Source organism: Jaculus jaculus, chromosome 6 (assembly GCF_020740685.1).
Source record: "Jaculus jaculus isolate mJacJac1 chromosome 6, mJacJac1.mat.Y.cur, whole genome shotgun sequence".
Classification (NCBI taxonomy): Eukaryota; Metazoa; Chordata; class Mammalia; order Rodentia; family Dipodidae; genus Jaculus; species Jaculus jaculus.
Genome location: NC_059107.1, coordinates 45557431 through 45577091, shown reverse-complemented (window position 1 = coordinate 45577091; position 19661 = coordinate 45557431). Strand labels below are relative to the sequence as shown.

The window sequence follows — 19661 nt, the reverse complement described above, 5'->3', positions numbered from 1 at the left end:
GTAGGAGGATGGCTGTGAGTTCAAGGCCACCCTGAGACGACAGTGAATTCCAGGTCAGCCTGGGCCAAAGTGAGATCCTACCTCGAAAACCCAAACACAACAACAAATAGTTATATATTATACATACACACATACACCCTGAGCTGCCGGGCTTTTGGTGTTACTTTTAGGATTGCTTGTTCATCTTTCTTTGCCTTCTGCTTCCACCAAAGTCCAGGCACCCCTGACCCTGCTCCAGCTGTGCAACATCCAAGCGCTTCCTTTTTCATTCTTGATCTCTTATGAAGCAGCCAGGATTCCATCACAGGTTGGGGTGGGGATGGCTCCCTACCGATGCCTCATCTAGTTCTAACCACCTTCCAAACATAAGGTCAGTGAAGTTTCTACTCCCTCAATACCTCACATTAGGAATGAAATTTCACAGTGTGGATTCCTTTTGTGTGTGTGTGTGTGTGTGTGTTTCAAGGTAGGGTCTCGCGCTAGCCCAGTCTAACCTAGAATTCACAATGTAGTCTCAGGGTGGCCTCAGACTCATGGCACGCCTCCTAACTGTGCCTCCCAAATGCTGGGATTAAAGGCGTGCACCACCCACCACACTTCACTGGGTTAACTCTTGAAAGACACAAACAATATCCCAAATCATAGCATTCTTTAGATAGCTTCTTGTTATACTAAGCTTGTGAGGTAGCTAAAAGCTATTCAACTCTGCTTTTACCACTGTGGCCAAAAAGAGCCTTTTTTGTTTTTTGAGGCTGACCTGGATTCACTGCATACTTTCAAACTTACAGTGACCCTTCTACCTCAGCTGAGATTAAAGGTGTGTGTCACCACCACCTGCAGAAAGAAAGAGAGAGAGAGAGAGAGAAAGTGCATTCCAGGACCTCTAGCCACTACAAAGGAACTATGGACATATGTGCTACCTTGTGCATCTAGTTCTTTGTGGGTACTGGGGAATCAAAGAGAACCTAACTTTTTCTTTTATATGTATTTATTTAAAAGAGAGAGAGAGAGAATGGCCACACCAGGGCCTCTGGTTACTGCAAACAAACTCCAGATGAATATGCCACCTTGTGTATCTGGTTTATGTGGGTCCTGGGGAGTCGAACCTGGGTCTTTTGCCTTGACAGGGAAGTGTCTTAACTGCTAAGCCACCTCTCTGGCCTAAGAACCTAATTTTTTTTAATAGTGAAACCTCCATCCTCCACACTGTTGGTGTCTCACGTAGCAAATAGGATATATCAGTGACAAAAGTTACCACTGGCAAGTGTGTCCTGGAGAGTGACAGCTGTGGTTGGGAGAAAAGGGTAGTGTGGAGTTAGACCCTGTCCTGCTGCTTTTTGTTGTTGTTTTTCGAGGCAGGGTCTCACTCTAGCTCAGGCTGACCTGGAATTCGTGTAGTCTCAGGGTGACCACGACCTCATAGCGATCCTCCTACCTCTGTCTCTACAGTGCTGGGATTAAAGGTGCCAGCTCTGCTGCATTTCTTTCTCCCACTTCCCCTTTTGGCTGTGTGTTCATTCATGAAACAGTTGTTGAACACCTGCCATGTGTCAGGTGTGCTAGGCTCTGGAGAAGTCTGCCTTTGTGTGGCTCACAGTGTAGAAGAGACAATTACATGACTACCCAGAGCAGTGAGCTGACAGAAGGAAGAGAAGGTGCTGTCCCCCAGAGGCGAGAGCTGAGAGTCCTGACAGCCTGCCTCATCATGAAAATAAGCAGTCTGCAAAGGCCCCCAGTGTGGGAGAGGAGGGCAGAGTCCGGTGAGGACTTCAGGTAGTTCTCAGGGCAGAAGTAGGGAGGGAAGAAAGATGTAGCCTGTGCTGCAAAGGGTTATGGAGAATCTCTAGAGGGCTTGGAAAAGCAAGAGGTGACTTGATGGGGCTGGAGAGATGGCTTAGTGGTAAAGAGGTGACTTGAAATCTGCCTTTTAAAAGATTTTATTTGTTTGAGAGAGAGAGAGAGAGAGAGAGAGAAAGGGGCAGGTAGAGAGAATGGATGTGCCAAGGCCTCTAGCCATTGCAAGCGAACTCCAGATGCACGCACCACCTTAGGCATCTGGCTTATGTGGGTCCAGGGGAATAAAACCTGGGTCCTCAGGCTTCACAGGCAAGTGCCTCTACCACTAAGCCATCTCTCCAGCCTCCCAAGAGATCTGCCTTTTTTATTTTTTATTTATTTTTTATTTTTTTAGAGAGAGGGAGAGAGAATGGCACACCAGAGCCTTGGCCATTGCAATCGAATTCCAGATGCTTGCACCACCTAGTGGGCATGTGCGACCTTGTGCTTGCCTCACCTTTGTGTGTCTGGATTATGTGAGATCTGGAGAGCAAAACATGGGTCCTTGGGCTTTACACGCCAAGTGCCTTAACTACTAAGCCATCTCTCCAGCCTGAGATCCATCTTTTGAAAAGCTCACTCTGTCTGGGTCTGGGGGTACAGGCCTGTCATCCCACCCACTCAGGAGGCTGAGGCAAGAGGTTCACATGCTCAAGGTCTGCCTGGTCTACAGAATGAAACCCTGCTTTAAAATAAAAGTAAGCAGAAAAACGGGAGATGTAGCTCAGTGTTACAGCACTTGCAGGCAGCAGTGTGAAGAGGGGAGGAGTGGGAGAGTGGCAAGACTCCAGGTGGGCAGATGAGGCTGAGGGCAGTGACTGAAGTGCCCGTTGACCCTCCTTTCTCACCATTGTAGGTGTGAGCACCGAGGTGCTCAGAGCCCAGGAAGAATGGGAAGCTGTGGAAACCATCCAGCCAGACACAGGTAAGTACAAGAATGGTGCCATCTCCACCCAAATCAGCTGCCAGCAAAGCCGCCATCTGCATGTTGTGGACTGCACACTTGTGGCTTTGGGATCGAGAGACAACTTCTGAGTGTTCTCAGTTACCTCCATGGCATAGAATAAAGTCTCCTCCTCAAATCCTGAAATGGCCTCCTGCCTCTCATGGGAACAGAAATGCTGTTGCTGCCCATCTTCCACCCAGCACTGAGGGAAGAGACTTGCAGCTAAGGTCCCTTGATAAGGCTGGGGTTGAAGTCATCTGCTAAAAATGTCTAGTGGCTTGACAAAATTGTCCCAAGTCCCTTTCTGAGACGTTGAAAGGTTTGGACAGAGTAGTTGTAGGACAAAAATAGTACCTGGGGGCTGGCTAAGGTGTTTTCCTGCAAAGCCTAATGACCCAGATTCGATTCCCTAGTACCCATGTAAAGCCAGGTGAACAAAGTGGTGCATGCATTTACAGTTAGTTTGCAGTGACTAAAGGATCTGTGTGCCCATTCTGTCTCTTTCTGTCTGTGTCTCTGTCTCTCTTTCTCTCTCTGCTTACAAATAAATAAAAATATTGCAGGGCATGGTGGTGCATGCCTTTAATCCCAGCATTCAAGATGCAGAGGTAGGAAGATTGCTATGAATTCAAAGCCAGACTGGGATTATAGAGTAAGTTTCAGGTCAGCCTAGCTAGAGCGAGACCCTACCTTGAAAAACCAAAATAAATAAAAATAAAAATTTTCAAAAAGATAGTACCTGGGTCTTACCTTAGCCCCACTGAGCTCAGGTGAAAAAGCATATATATATGTATATATATGTATATATAGTGAATATAGCCACCACCTATATTGCTGATGACTTAAGTGGGCTAGCAACCAATGTTTGGTGACAGAACAGCTACAGTAATAACTCTTCAGGTCTCTTTCCTTTTGCTCCAGAGAGTCCAGCCAACTCAGGGCAGCCTGGACAACTTGTCTCCTTTGGTGAGGCTCTGCAGCATTTCCAGACTGTGGACCTCTCCATCTTCAAGGTACAACAGCAGGAGGTTTGGGTCTCTAGCAAGTTCCTTCCCCCAAGCTTGCTAGGACACTGGGCAAGCAAGGTAGGAGCTTCCGTTGACAGCCCAGTCTCACTTAAGAAATCTTGGCATGGTAGCACACACCTTTAACCCCAGCACTCCGGAGGCAGAGGTAGGACTGCTGAGTTTGCAGCCAGTCTGGTTGAGCCTGGGCTATAGAGTGGGACTCCATCTCAAAAAGAAAGAAAGACTGGGTATGGTGACCGAGGCCTTTAGCCCTAGCACTTCGGAGGCTAAGGTCAAGGACAGTCTGGCGCTACAAGGGTAAATTCCAGGTCATAAATTTTGCATAGGGGTAGTCTTGAGATAATCTTGTGTAACTTTGTAGAGAGATGTGGAATTTTACCTGCTGCTTCTAGCAGTGCTTCCAGTCTTGCTTGTGTCTCTGGGTCCACGGTGTGTAAGTTGGCTCCTTCTGCAGTACTTGACAAGAATATCTCTGATGTTTTAAGGACTGGGTTATCCAAATCTTCTTGGTCCAAAATAAATGGTTCAACCTGTTTATAAATTAAAAAAAAAAAAAAAAAAAAACAGAAATCTTGGGCTACAAGATCACTCATGGCCTAGGAGCTTTGAGTGGTGGTCCATACCTGTAATCTTAGCACTCAGGAGGCTGAGGTAAAAGGATTTCTGCAAGTTCGAGACCAGCCTGGGCTAAATAGTGAGTTTAAGGCCATTTTGGTTTGTAGTGTGAGACCCTTGGAAAGGAGGGAGGGGCAAAGACTCATGATTCACATCATGAGTCCCCCTTCCTTCGTGGAACTGTGCCCAAAGAGCTATTATGGCCTTAATATTCAGGGGCAAGTGACGCCATTCCCTTATTTTTTTTTTTTCTTTTAGAGGTAGAAAGTCTTCTTTTTTAAAATTTTATTTATTTATTAGAGATGGAAAGAGGAAAAGAGAGGGAGGATAAGCACACCAGGGCCTCTAGCCACTACAAACGAATTCCAAACGCATTTGTCACCTTGTGCATATCATTTACATGGGACCTAGAGAATTGAGCCTAGGTCCTTAGGCCTCACAGGCAAGCACCTTAACTGCTAAGCCATCTTTCCAGTCCACGTTTTTCTTCTTCTTCTTCTTTTTTTTTTTTTTTGAGTCAGGGTCTCACTCTAGCTCTGGCTGACCTGGAATTTACTATGTAGTCTCATGTTGGCCTTGAACTCACAGTGATCCTCCTACTTCTACCTCCTGAGTGCTGGGATTAAAGGTGTGCACTACCATGGCTGGCATAGATGGGACATCTTGAATCAAGGACCTAGTAGCTCCTTGGGGAGATGAAGCTGACTGTCTTGGTAAACGAGAATGAGTGAGTAACTCAGGGCCAATGGAGGAAAAAATCACTGTGTGAGCCAGGAGCTACTTGAGGATTTAATTTAATATTTTATGTGTTTATCTGTCTATCTATCTATCTATTTGGTTTTTCGAGGTAGGGTCTCACTCTAGCCCAGCCTGAGCTGGTGTGGTTTTTTTGTTTTGTTTGTTTAGTTTAGTTTAGTTTTTTTCAAGATAGGGTATCATTGAGGTCAGGCTGACCTGGAATTCACTATGTAGTCTCAGAGTAGCCTCAAACTCATAGCAGTCCTCCTACGTTTGCCTCCCAAGTCCTGCGATTAAAGACATACACCACCATGTCCAGCCTCTGACCTGGAATTCATTATGTAGTCTCAGGGTGGCCTTGAGCTCATGGCAATCCTCCTACCTCTGCCTCTCAAGTGCTGGGATTAAAGCGGTGTGCCACACACCTGGCATACTTATTTGTTTGTTTATTTGAGATACAGTCTTGCTATGTAGTCCTGGCTGGCCTGGTTCTCACTATGTAGTACAGACTGGCAATGAACTGGAGGCAAGCCTCCTGTCCCATTCCACTGAGTACTGGGATTATAAACATGTGCCATTACACCAACTGTAATTCAGAAGTTTAAGAAAGATACAGGTACTAGATATGATAGTTTGTGCCTGACATCCCAACACTTGGGAGGCTAAGGCAGGAGGATTACTTCAAAGCCAGCCTGAGCTACATAGCTACATAGACAGTGGAAACCTGCCTCAAAAATGAAACCAACCAAACAAACAAACCAGTAAAAAAAAAAAAAAAAAAAAAACAAAGAAAACCAGCATGGTAGCACATGCCTTTATTTTTAGTACTTGGGAGGCAGAGGTAGGAGGATCACCGTGAGTTTGAGGTTTCAGGCCACCCTGAGACTACATAGTGAATTCCAGGTCAGCCTGGGCTAGAGCGAGGCCCTACCTTGGGAGGAAAAAAAAAAAAAGAAAGGAAGGAAGGAAGGAGGGAGGGAGGGAAGGAGGGAGGGAGGGAGGGAGGGAGGGAGAGAGGGAAGGAAGGAAGGAAGGAAGGAAGGAAGGAAGGAAGGAAGGAAGGAAGGAAGGAAGGAAGGAAGGAAGGAACAAACAAACAAGATACCCCAGACTGTGGCATAGTAAATTCCAGGTCAGCCTGAGCTAGAGTGAGACCCTGACTCAAAAAAAAAAAAAAAAAAAGAAAAGAAAAAAGAAAACCGTGGGCTGGAAAGATGGCTTAGCAGCTAAGGTGCTTGTCTGTCTGTGAGGCCTAAGGACCTAGGCTCAATTCTCTGGGGTTGGAAAAAGGAGTGTTTGAGGAGGAAAGAGCTGAGGGGTTTTCTGGGACATTTATATTAGTTTAGAGGAAAGTGATTTCAGATCATCAACCTAAAACCTGGCTCAGGAAACAGAAGCTAAAAAGACAGAAATTGAGGTGTTTGATAGGATACAGGAAGTACCACAAACAGAACATCTAGGCTGGCAGCGTGGCCCTGACCATGAGGGTCCAAGTATGACTAGGTTTAGAAAGTGCTACCCCCCAGGAGCCTGTCATCCTGGAAGTGGACAGGGATGTGCAGTGTTGGAATTCATATCCTTAGAGAGAAAAAGATGGACAGAGCCCTGCTGGGAATCCTGTCCTGGTCTTCTGTCTGATCCCATGAGGAATTCCATGTGGTCACAGCTGAGCTTCTCCAGGAGTCAGTACAGTAGCTGATTCTGGAAAAGCCCATAGGACCAAATGCAGAGGATTGTCTGGAGAACATCTCTTCCTCCTTACAGAGGAACTGGAAGAACTGCCTCTAAGACTCAGTAGAGGCCTCTCAGCTTCTTCCCCTTCTGGCCCAAAGACTAGCTGAGGAGAGTTACTGGTTGAGCAGAGTTGCAGTAAGTTGTCTTTACCTTCCTCCACAGAAAAGAATCCAGCCAACCATTCGAAGAACTGGGCTCGCTGCCCTCCGGCATTACCTCTTTGGGCCTCCAAAGCTCCACCAGGGCCTCTGGGAAGAAAGAGACTTGGTCCTAACCATTGCTCAGTGTGAGTGGTGGAGACACCCAGGGTAGATGCTGCATGTGTGGTCAGGGCAGAGCACACACTGTCTACTCTCCTGTGACTCAGCCCAGGGTCTTGTATGTTCCATGTTGGTGAGTGAGACTAGGAATGGAGAACTAGGTGTTCTGAACTGAATGTAGACTTCCCATTCTCCAAGAAGGAACCCCGAGGGACTATCCAGCACAGAGTGTGGGTGTGTTTTGGAACAGGTGGCCTGGACAGCCAAGATCCAATGCATGGCCGAATCCTCCAGACCATCTATAAGAAGCTAACTGGCTCCAAATTTGATTGCGCGCTCCACGGAGACCACTGGGAGGACCTGGGCTTCCAGGGTAAGAGAGAAGTATTCCTTTTCCTTTTCTGGCCTCTGATTCCAGGTCCAGACTGAAAGGCTAGGGTTCTCCCCCATCCAGGCCAGCACTGGAAAGTGAGGCATTTAGAAAGAGCATTCTAGGAGGGGAAAGCAAATGGGAGGGTCCAAGGGGTAGTGTGAAAGGAGTGTGGCTGAAGGGAAGAAGAGAGGACTAAGACAGCATGTCACTTTGTGGCTCTGTAATCTGTTAGAAAACATTTGCTCAGCCAGGTATGGGGGCTTATGCCTATAATGTCACTATTTGGAAAGCTAAAGTATGGGAATTGCTGTGAGTTCAAGGCCAGCCTGGGTGACAGAGTGAGTTCCAGGTCATATGGGCTATGGTGTGACCTTGCCTTAAAAAGAAGCCGGGGGCTGGCGGGATGGCTTAGCGGTTAAGATGTTTGCCTGAAAAGCCAAAGGACCCTGGTTCGATTTCCCAGAACCCACGTTAGCCAGGTACACAAGGGGTTGTATACATCTGGAGTTCGTTTGCAGTGGCTGGAGGCCCTGGCACACCCATTCTCTCTGTGTGTCTGTCTGTCTCTCTCTCTTTCTCCCTCTTTCTCTGTCAAACAAATAAAATTAAAATTAAAAAAAAAAAAAAGCCTGGGGCTAGAGAGCTGGCTTAGCGGTTAAGGCATTTGCCTGCAAAGCCAAAGGATCCTGGTTCAATTCTCCAGGACCCATGTAAACCAGATGCATGGGGTGGGGGGCGCATGCATCTGGAATTTGTTTGCAGTGGCTGGACACCCTAGCATTCCCGTGTTTCTCTCTCTCTCTCTCTCTCTCTCTCTCTCTCTTTCAAATAAATAAATAAAATATATTTAAAAAAAAATAAAGAGAAAGAAAAAAATAAATAAATAAAAAAAGCCGGCGTGGTGGTGCATGCCTTTAATCCCAGCACTTGGGAGGCAGAGGTAGGAGGATTCCCATGAGTTCAAGGCCACCCTGAGACTACATAGTGAATTCCAGGTCAGTCTGGGCTAGAGTAAGACCCTACCTCAAAAAAAAAAAAAAAAATGCTGTGAGATAGAGAGAACCAGAATGACACAATTTGAATTTAATTTTAATTTGCTTGTAGTTTAGTTTGCTTGTATGTATGTATGTATATATATATATACCATATATATACCATATATATACCATATATATACCATATATATACATATACATATACATATACATATACATATACATATACATATACATATACATATACATATATATATATATATATATATGTATAGTTTATTTTGTTTTTCAAAGTAGGGTCTCGCTGTAGCCCAGGCTGACCTGGAATTCACTATGTAGTCTCAGCTGACCTCAACCTCATAGTGATCCTCCTATCTCTGCTTCCTGAGTGCTGAGGTTAAAGGCATGTGCCACCATGCCTGGCTTTTTAAATATTTAATTAATTAATTTTTAAATTTTCAATTATTTATTTTATAGAGAGGGAGAAAATGAACACTCCAGGACCTCTGGCCACTGCAAATGAATGTCCAGATGCATGCACCACCTTTTGCATCTGGCTCACATGGGTCTCCCTCCTCCTCCTCCTTCCTCCATTCTCCTTCTTTCTTCTTCTTCCTTCCTCTTCTTTCATCTTCCTCTTCTTCTTTCTTCCTTCTCCTCTTCCTCCTCTCTTTCTTCCTTCTTCTTCCCTCTTCCCTCCTATCCTTCCTCCCCCTCCATCTATCTGTCCCATCTCAACTGCTCATGGTTTCTGTTACAGGAGCAAATCCAGCCACAGACTTGAGAGGGGCAGGCTTCCTTGCCCTCCTGCATCTGCTGTACCTGGTAATGGACTCAAAGACCTTGCTGATGGCCCAGGAGATTTTCCGTCTGTCTCATCATCATACCCAGGTAGGGTTCTTGTGGGAAGGCAGGGGCCAGGCTGTGGAGTAAGTACCTGAGTAGCCAGGAGGACCATACAGTTCGGTGTCTGTTGGCTGAGGGCTCTGAGGATGATGGAGACAGACTAGGAATGGGCTTCCCTGTCAGCCTGACCTGCTTTGGGATGTGAGTTCAACCACTCATAGCTGAGGGTCTCCTGTAAGTCCCTTAGCAGCTCATAGCCTTGGTTTTCTTTGTCTGCAGAATGTAAATCACAGAGCTGGAAACCAGACCATTGGGAATATTCGATAGGATCACCCACAGCAGCACTTGGTCTACAGTGCTGTGGCCACTCTCTGCTTCCCTTCAGGAAATAAATCCTTGCAGTATTAATAGCTTCTCCTGACCCTGAACAGGGAGAGTTAGCCTTTGTTCTTACAGTTGGTCCAGCAGTGGCTTTGGTAGCTTGTCAGGCATCTCCTGTCGTTTCTGGATAAGTCTGGGGGTTTTATCAAGTACTAAATGAGCCAGATATGGTGGTGCACACCTTTAATCCCAGCACTTGGGAGGCCAAGGTAGGAGGATCACTCTGAGTTCAAGACCAGCCTGGGACTTCCAGTGAATTCCAGGTCAGCCTGGGCTACAGCAAGACCCTATCTCAAAAAAACCAAACAACAAACAAACAAAAAGCTCTCAAGTAGTAAAAGAGATGTTTCTTCCAAAAGAAAACACCTGGTAGGGGCTGGGGAGATGGCCAAGTTGGTAAAATGCTTCCTGTGACCTGAGTTCTAGTCCCAGAACCCAGCTAAACTTAAGCATGGCAGTGTGCAGCCATTATCCCAGCACTGGGGAGTTGGAGACAGGAGGATCCCTAGGGCTTGTTGGCTGTCTAGTCTAGCCAAATTGGTGAGCTCCAGGATTTGCAAGAGACCCTGTCTCAAGAAATAAGGTGAAGCCAGGCATGGTGGTGCACGCCTTTAATCCCAGCACTTGGAAGGCAGAGGCAGGAAGATTGCCATGAGTTCGAGGCCACCTTGAGACTCTGTAGTGAATTCCAGGTCAGCCTGGGCCAGAGTGTGACCCTATCTCGAAAAACCAAAAAAAAGAAATGAGGTGAAAAACAACTGGGGAAAACACCCAATGTCAGCCTCATCATGTACACATGTGCCTGAACACACACAGACACATAACACATACACATACACACACACACACACACAAAAAAAAAAAAAAAAACAGATGTTACCTGTTTTTTTTTTTTTTTCCATTTGTCTATCCCAAATTCAAGGGGCTGGGAATTTATTCAGTCATTGAACAATAATTTCTTCTTATACCCAGTGCTAGTTATTTTCATGATGGTTGGGACATATCATTGATCAGAAAAACCCGAGATCCTTTCAGCAGAGGTGACAAGATAATAAGCTAAATGAATTACAGAATGGGTTAAGATGGTGATAAGTACTAAGGAAAGTGGGGCAGAGCATAGTATTTTCTGGAGGACTTAGGGTAGTTGTCATGAGAGTTAAGTAAAGCCTGAAAGGAGATGAGATGTTAGCCAAGCTGATAACCTGGGGAAAATATTCCAGGCACAGAGAGCAACTAGAGCAAAGGTCCCAAGAAGGGAGCCAGTCCGGAGCATGCTGGGCATGGCCAGTAAGCCAGAAGTAGTAAAGGGAACATGGGGTGTGAAATAGAAGATGAGGCCATGGAGGAAGCAGGCCAGGTGGCAGAGGACTTGCAGGCCATGATGACTCTGAAGCTTAACCTTGAGTTGTATCAGGAGCCACTGCAGGGTGTTGAGCAGCAGAATGACAGTCACTTTACAGGATCTTACCAGCTACTGTGGTAAGAATAGTTTCTTAGTCAGGCGTGGTGGCACATGCCTTTAATATCAGCACTCAGGAGTCAGAGGTAGGGAAATTGCTGTGAGTTTGAGGCCACCCTGAGACTATATAGAGAGTTCCAGGTCAGCCTGAATAGTCTCTTTTGGGATTGGAGAGATGGCTTAGCAATTAAGGCACCTGCCTGAAAAGCCTAAGGACCCATTTTTGACTGTCCAGATCCCACATAAGCCAGATGCACAAGGTGATACATGTGCAAGGTTGCACATGGGCACAATGTTACACACACATCTGGAGTTTGATTGCAGTGGCTAGAGACCCTAGCATACCAGTTCTCTCTCACACACACTCTCTTGCTCATAAAAAAAAAATAGTTTCTTGTCAGGTGTGGTGGTGCACACCTTTAATCCCAGCACTCAGGAGGCAGAGGTAGGAGGATTACTGAGAGTTCAAAACCACCCTGAGACTACGTAGTGAATTTCAGGTCAGCCTGAGCTAGCATGAGACCCTACCTCAGAAAACCAAAACAAACAAATAAATAAAAGAATAGTTAATTTTTTTTTAAGTTTCAAAAAATATTTTTAGGAAGATGATGACATCAAAACAAAAGAGAGAATGATTGGGCTAGAGGGATGGCTTAGCAGTTACAGTGTTTGCCTGCAAAGCCAAAGGACCCAGGTTCAATTCTTCAGGACCCATGTTAAGCCAGATGCACAAGGGGGCATGAGTGTCTGAAGTTCATCTGAGTGGCTAGTGGCCTTGGCACACCCATTCTGTCTCCCCCACACCCATCAAATAAATAAATAAATAAAAATTTTAAAATATTTTTTTAATTATTTATTTATTTATTTGAGAGCGACAGACACAGAGAGAAAGACAGAGAGAGGGAGAGAGAGAGAATGGGCATGCCAGGGCTTCCAGCCTCTGCAAACGAACTCCAGACGCGTGCGCCCCCTTGTGCATCTGGCTAACGTGGGACCTGGGGAACCGAGCCTCGAACCGGGGTCCTTAGGCTTCACAGGCAAGCGCTTAACCGCTAAGCCATCTCTCCAGCCCTAAAATATTTTTTTAAAAAGACTGATTGAGAGGGGCAAATGGTGTGATGGAGAGTGGAGTTGCAAAGGGGAAAGTGGGAGGAGTGAATTATCATGGGTTATTGTCTATAGTTATGGAAGTTGTCAACAAAAAAAAAAAATAAAAAATATCTTTTGGAGAGATGGCTTAGTGGTTAAGGCACTTGCCTACAAAGCCAAAGACCTGGGTTCAATTGCCAAGGACCCATGTAAGCCAGATGCCCAAGGTGGTACATGTATCTGGAGTTCATTTGTAGTGGCTGAAGACCCTGATGCAGCCATTCCCTCCACTCTGACTGCCTCTTTCTCTCTCTCTCAAATAAATGAATGAATGAATAAATGAATGAATAAATAAATAGCCAGGTGTGGTGGTGCACACCTTTAATCCCAGCACTTGGGAGGCTGAGGTAGGAGGATTGCTGTGAGTTTGAGACCACTCTGAGACTCCATAGTGAATTCCAGGTCAGCCTGGGCTAGAGTGAGACCCTACCTTGGAAAACAAAAATCAAAAACAAAAACAAACAAAATAAATTATATATATATATATATATATATTTTAAAGGCTGGGCATGGTGGTATGTGCCTTTGATCCCAGCACTTGGGAATCAGAGGTTGGAGGATTACTGTATGTTCAAGGCCAGACTGGGACTACAAAGTGAATCCCAGGTCAGCCTGGGCTAGAGACCCTACTTTGGAAAAAAAATACATACATACATACATATGTACTTTTATATTTAAATTTTATTTATTTACAAGCAGAGAGAATGGGCCCACCAAGGCTTCTAGCCACTTCAGACGAAGTCCAGATGCATGTGCCACCATGTATATCTGGCTTATTTGGTACTGGAGAATCAAACCTGGGTCCATCCTTAGGCTTCATAGGCAAGTGCTGTAATAACTAAGCCATCTCTCCAGTCCTTATTTATTTGTTTGTAAGCAGAGATAATCAGAGAAAGAAGATAGGTGCATGCCAGGACCACTACAAATGAACTCCAGATGCATGTGTCATTTGGTCCATCCAGCTTTATGTGGGTACTGGGGAATTGAACCTGGGTTGTTAGGCTTTGCAGGCTAGTACCTTAACCACTAAGCCATCTCTGTAGACCCCCATTTATGGCTTTTAAGACAATGGAAAAAAGCATGTTTTTTTCTCATGGATTAAGATATAGGTTAGTATTTAGGACAAAGAATGGAGTCAGTGATGAATGTTTTAGTATGAACAACTGGAAAAATAAAGTTGCCATCAATGAAATAGAAAATTTGAAGGGAGGCTAGAGAGATGGCTTAGCAGTTAAGTGCTTGTCTGTCAAGCCTAAGGACCCCGGTTCGAGGCTCAACTCCCCAGGACCCACGTTAGCCAGATGCACAAGGGGCGCACAAGTCTGGAGTTCGTTTGCAGTGGCTAGAGGACCTGGTGTGCCCATTCTCTATCTACCTATTTGCCTCTTTCTCTCTTTCTCTGTCTGTCACTCTCAAATAAATAAATAAAACACAAAAAAATTTAAAAAAAAAGAAAATTTGAAGGGATTCAGTTTTATCTTTTTTTTTTTTTTTTTTTTGGTATTTTGAGGTAGGATCTCACTCTAGCCCAGACTAACCTGGCATTACTATGAAGTCTCAGTGTGGCCTCAAGCTTGTGATGCTCCTATCTCTGCCTCCCAAGTGCTGGGATTGAAGGCATGCGCCACCACACCTGGCTTTTTTTTTTTTTAAGATAGGGTCTACTCTGTAGCCCAGGGTAGGCTGGAATTCATGCCAGGCCTTCCTTTGCTTTGGTCTCCCACATATTTTGATTATAGGCATGAGGCACCACACTCAGCTTTTCTCAACTTTGAAGTGAAGATGCTGTGAAGCAATTGGATACATGGTATGGAACTAGAGAAAAAGTAATAGGCTCAAGATTAAAATTGAATTGTCAAGGGCATGGTGGCGCACGCTTTTAATCCCAGCACTCAGGAGGCACAGGTAGGGGGATCGCCGTGAGTTCGAGGCCACCCTGAGACTACATAGTGAATTCCAGGTCAGCCTGAACTAGAGAGAGACCCTATCTTGATAAACCAAAAAAAATTGAATTGTCACCACGTAAATTAGTACTGACCTATGGCTGTCCCCAAGCCAGCAGCATTATTATCACTTAGAACTTGTTTAGAAAGGCACATTGTGAGCCATGCCTGACAGCACACACCTGTACTCCCAGCACTCAGAGTCGGGAGCCTATGGAAGGAGCCCATAGTGAGTTCCAAAGCCTGGAGATATAGCTCAGAGCACTTGCCTAGCTTGCACAAGGTACTAGGTTCAATCCCTAGCACTGCAAAACAGACAAACAAACAAACAAAAAACCCTGTAGTACTGTAGTAAGTTCCTCACAGCATAGGTATATAGCAAGGTCCTAGTCACTCTGTGGGGCCCAAAAGCCTGTGTTGTAATAAGCCCTGCAAGTGATTCAGGAAACTTTTGACTTTAGATCGATGATGAAAGTAGAGTGAAATAGCCTGGGCTATGACTATAATCTGAGCTGAGAGAATAGGAAGAAGAGCCCAAGGGAAGTGCTTTTCCTCTGGTGCAGTCCACCTTTTCAAAATGCTTTCAAAAACTGTGTGCATGTTGGGCAAGGTGGTGCACGCCTTTAATCCCAGCACTTGGGAGGCAGAGGTGGGAGGATCACCATAAGTTCGAGGGCACCCTGAGACTACAGAGTGAATTCCAATTCCAGGTCAGCCTGGGCTAGAGTGAGACCCTACCTCGAAAAAACAAACAAACAAAAATGTGTGTGTGTGTCACATCATATGTGTATGTCATAATGTGTGTGTGTGTGTGTGTGTGTGTATGAGATAGCATGTGTGTGGAGGTTAAGACAGTGTTGGATGTTGATCCTCCCCTTCCCCATTATTTGAGGCAAAGTCTCTTTGATGGTCCCAGGCTAGGCTAGCTGGCCCACAATCTTCTGATTATCCCGTCTCCATCTCCCATCTCATCAAAGGTATACTGGAATTACAGACATACCCTGTAATGTTCAGCTTTTATGTGGGTGTTAGGGAATCTGAACTCATGCTTGTACAGCAAGTGTTTTATCTGCTGAGGTAAGGTCTCACTCTAGACCAGGCTGACCTGGAACTCACTCTGAAGACCAGGCTAACCTACCTCAGCCTCCAAAGTGCTGGGATTAAAAGCATGCACCATCACACCTGGCCCCATCCATGTTTTTTTTTTTTTGAGACCGAAACACTCACTGACCTGGAACTTGATAGAATGGCTGTTAAACCCAGGGATCTTTGTGTCCCTGCTTCCCCACCACTTGAATTACAGGTGTGTGTGTCACCATACCTGGCTTTTTTGTTTGTTTTGTTTTTCAAGGTACAGTCTTACTCTAGCCCAGGCTGACCTGAAATTCACTATGTAGTCTCAGGGTGGCCTCAAACTCATAGCGATTCTCATACCTCTGCCTCCCGAGTGCTGGCATTAAAGGCGTGCACCACCACACCCAGCTCACACCTGGCTTTTTATATGTGGGTTCTGTAGTTTTGTTTGTCCCAACAGTACGCTGCTTCCTGGAGGTGTTAATTCCCAAATCTCCATCAGCTGGGCACCTAGCATTCAGAACACCTAAGTTTATGGGGGACACCCAAATCAAGCCTCCACAAAGACCCTACCTCAAAAAAACAACAACAAAAATACTGAGACATTTTAATCTGAAATTTAATTTTTCTCTGCTTTTTGATAAATGTGCTTCTAAGAATGTTCCAGAGAATAGATGAATGCATGTCTGTATCTTCCTTGAATTGCATTGCTACCATGTTCTTATTACCATATTTATTTTCAAACAAGTCAAGGGAAGGGTCTCTGTCACACAAGTGCATGTGATACAGAAATAGGCGATACTGGTGTACACATGAGGCAAAAGTGTGTTGCCACCGATGTCCCTTGCCATCCTGCAGCAAGGATAGTTTTGGAGAACAGTTAACACCTACTTGGGTCATAGTCGTGCTCAGTGTTTTGCATGTATGTCCTTAGTACTGTGAGGCAGATACAGGGATAATTGAAATATAAACTGTAGATGATAAAGCCTGTCTTAAAGCTCTTGTAATGATTAATGACTCAACTCCACCCAGACTGGCAAGTGTTAGGTTGCCAAGCCCACCCCTAGGTGGGATGATCTGCTGGGACTCAAAGGACTTAGCCCATGGAAACAAAGTTATCAAGGGAAAAACTGCACACAAGAATAAGTCTTACTAGGTAGTCGACATGGGTCCGGCAAATCGTGCCTCACCCTCCAGCATCCAACCCAAGGAGCATACCCGTGGTGGAATCCAAACAGATCCCTGCCTTACAATTGGAACATTTCCAGAACTCAATCCATGAGCATTGGATACTGAAAAGAAAAGTGAAACAAAACCAGACCCAACCCACACTTTGGTTTGTCATGGTGTCAGCTCAGCAGCCTACAACTAAGTTCCCAAATGCCACTTTGGACTAATTTAAAAAGAAAGAATCCCAGTTTTTACTTTTACTTGATGGCGAAATTGGTTGCTCTTGTATTTTATGACAAATGATTTTTTTAACCTTCATACTAGAAACAAAAATACTTTAACTGCTGTAAACCTTCAAAAGTTAATAGAAGTGAGATCATACTGGTTTGTTTCTTATTTTTGATTGGGGGAAAAATATTAAACTGCTGCATTTTGCAGTGACCCATTTACATGGCATTCTCAGCTTAGACTGCATAAGAAGAAATACATGTGGTGAAATGTTGGAACCATTTCTCTCTTGGTCTCTGTTTAATGTTGAAAGGGTGAGCTTATAAGAGGCAATTTTAATGTCACTCCTTCATACTCCCCCCACCTCCCAGACTGTCAGTTTCAGAGATGCAGCTCGCATTGCAAAGTTAAATTGACTGACGAAGCATTGGGGCCAGTATATTGTTTACCTCCATCTATTTGGCAGGCACATTTGTGTCCAGCATTTGGGAACCCTTTGTATCACCTTATCTTTGATAAGGGTCCCTATAATCTCAGCCTACTAAAAACCAGTTTGGGTTGGATATGATGGGGCTTCTGTGCTCTTGCTGGGATTGGGAGAAATAAAACATGCAATTTAAATGGAAGCAAAAAAAAAAAAAAAAAAAAGAATAAGTCCTCAAGTCCTCTCCCAGGGAAGTCACACAGGACACACGTCATTCCTCCAGCACTGACTTGTGTGTCACACACAAAATGTTGCCCATTAGAAAAGCTCATTAGGGACTCAGTGCCTAGAGTTTTTATTGCCATTTAGTCATGTGGATACCATGTGCCTGCAGTCTGCGACCAATGAGCCACCCTCCTCAGTTAAAGCAGGCTTCTTAATTATTTTGGTTTACAACCTCTTTGCCCCAAGAAATTTTTATATAGCTCCAAGTATATAGATGTACAAAATAAGTACAGAAATAAAAAAATTACTGATAAACATTTTTGTTCATTTGTGAGACAGACACAGAGAGATAAAGAGAAACAGAATAAGTGTGCCAGGACCTCTTGTGCTGCAAAGGAACACCACATGTGCATCTGTCTTTATGTGGGTACTGGGGGTCAAACCCAGGCCTCAGATCTGCAGGTTGCCAGCAAGTGCCTCTAACTACTGAGCCATCTCCCCAGCCCAAAAATTTACTGATAATGATGAAGTATATGGGGACTTGGGAGGGGTCCCCCAGAATTTATGAGCCCCAAGTTTTCAGATTTGATCTGCCTTTAGTAAACAATTAGTAAAGATGGACTCAAGAAGGATAAATTATGAATTATTAATTTTGTTTAGGGGAATCACAAACTGTGGGATTTATTTAAGGGAAATTGGTATTTAAGAGAAGCTGAGGCATTTAGGGAGGTATTAAAGATGCAAAAGCATGGAAGGTAGGCTCTAGAAACTTGTGTAGGGAGGCTTAGGAAGAATACACATGGCCTCTGCCATGTGCTTTTCCCCAGTGGAAGAAAGTTAAAAGAGCAAATGGTAGACCTTCCTTTGGCTCTTACATTCTTTTTTCCACCTCTTCCTCAATGGACCCTGAGCCTTGGAAGATGTGATAAAGATATTTCAGTGCTGAGCACTCCTCTGTCACTCTTCTCAGCACCATGGTGCCTTCTGAGTCATCCCAAGGTCACTGCCATCTGAAAAGAGAAGGTTCTCTAACCAAAAAGTGGCATTAGTATGTGGGTATGAACATTAAGAGAAGTGTTTACTGAGCAGTTTGATGAGCACAGTATATACATTTAGCCAGACACCAGCAGACGTTACACCCCTAGGGCTCATGATGACCCCTATTGTAGGTTTTCAGTGTCAGGGGATGTATTCCCTCTCATGGAGCGGGCCTCCAGTCCAATTAGAGAATGGTTGGTTTCCCCCATTACAGACATGCTACTATTGCACCCAGTGGCTCATTTGGCCTGGCTGGCCAAACTTGAGGCTTGCAGTGCCCACTGTTGAGTATCTCCACTGGTGATATATCTCCACTGGTGATTTCTCTCTCCCATTGAACTGCATGCAGAATAGCTTTTTCCAGCTTTCTGTCAGCTGGTCTACGTAGAGGAAGTTTTTCAGCTCAGCTCCAGCAGGATTTCTCAGTGGCCTTGTAGCCCAAGTATGTGGAGTCTTCAGCAATAGGGTCTTACCATCTATTCCTGGTGGGAAACCAAGAGCCTCAGCAATGGCCTGTAATGTTTTGGGGGCATGAGTGACCTCCCTGGCCAACAACTCACTGGAAGGCATCCCATCCCTGGTACTGAAATTTTTCTTTTTTACTTTAATTTTTTATTTATTTGAGTCAGAGAGAGCGTGCAAGAGTGAGAATGGGTATGCCAGAGCTTCCAATCACTGCAGACAAACTACAGTGCACCCCCTTTTGCATCTGGCTAACATGGGTCCCTGGGGAATTGAATCTGGGTCCTTTGGCTTTGCAGGCAAGTGCCTTAACCACCGAGGCATCCCTCCAGCCCAGTGCTGAAATTTTTCACTAATTATCTATGGCTTCTGAGTGTTCCATTGTCCAAAAAAAGTAGGTTTCCATATTATTTATTTCTATCCTCTTAGATTTTGATTAGCCCTCCCTCCACCCTTCCTTTGCTCATTCTCTTCCGCTGACCTCACTTGGGCCTTTTCACCCCCATTAATCTGTTCTTCTACTTACATATATATAATACCATCCTATTAAGTCCTCCCTCCCTCCCTTTCTGTTCGCTGTATATCCCCTTTCTAGCTTTCTGGCCCTGCTACTAAGTTTTATTGTTACTCACATAGAAGTCCAATCATTTGTAGCTAGGATCCACACATGAGAGAGAACATGTGATGTTTGGCTTTCTGGGCCTGGGTTGCCTCACTTAGTATAATCCTTTCCAGAT

The 19661-nt window shown here is 44.9% G+C and overlaps 1 protein-coding gene across 3 annotated transcripts in view; it reads left to right on the top strand.

Annotated features, from left to right (window-relative positions):
* Nucleotides 1-19661, top strand: part of Elmod3 (ELMO domain containing 3) — a 53356-nt gene that overhangs the window by 25235 nt on the left and 8460 nt on the right. For 2 of the 3 annotated variants that reach the window (XM_045153120.1, XM_045153118.1), the window contains 5 exons: nt 2693-2761; nt 3683-3795; nt 7060-7183; nt 7408-7530; nt 9286-9416. In XM_045153120.1, coding sequence (XP_045009055.1) covers nt 2693-2761; nt 3683-3795; nt 7060-7183; nt 7408-7530; nt 9286-9416 — 560 coding nt within the window. The remainder of the gene's footprint in view (nt 1-2692; nt 2762-3682; nt 3796-7059; nt 7184-7407; nt 7531-9285; nt 9417-19661) is intronic. The other variant, XM_004660530.2, reaches the window with a different exon arrangement.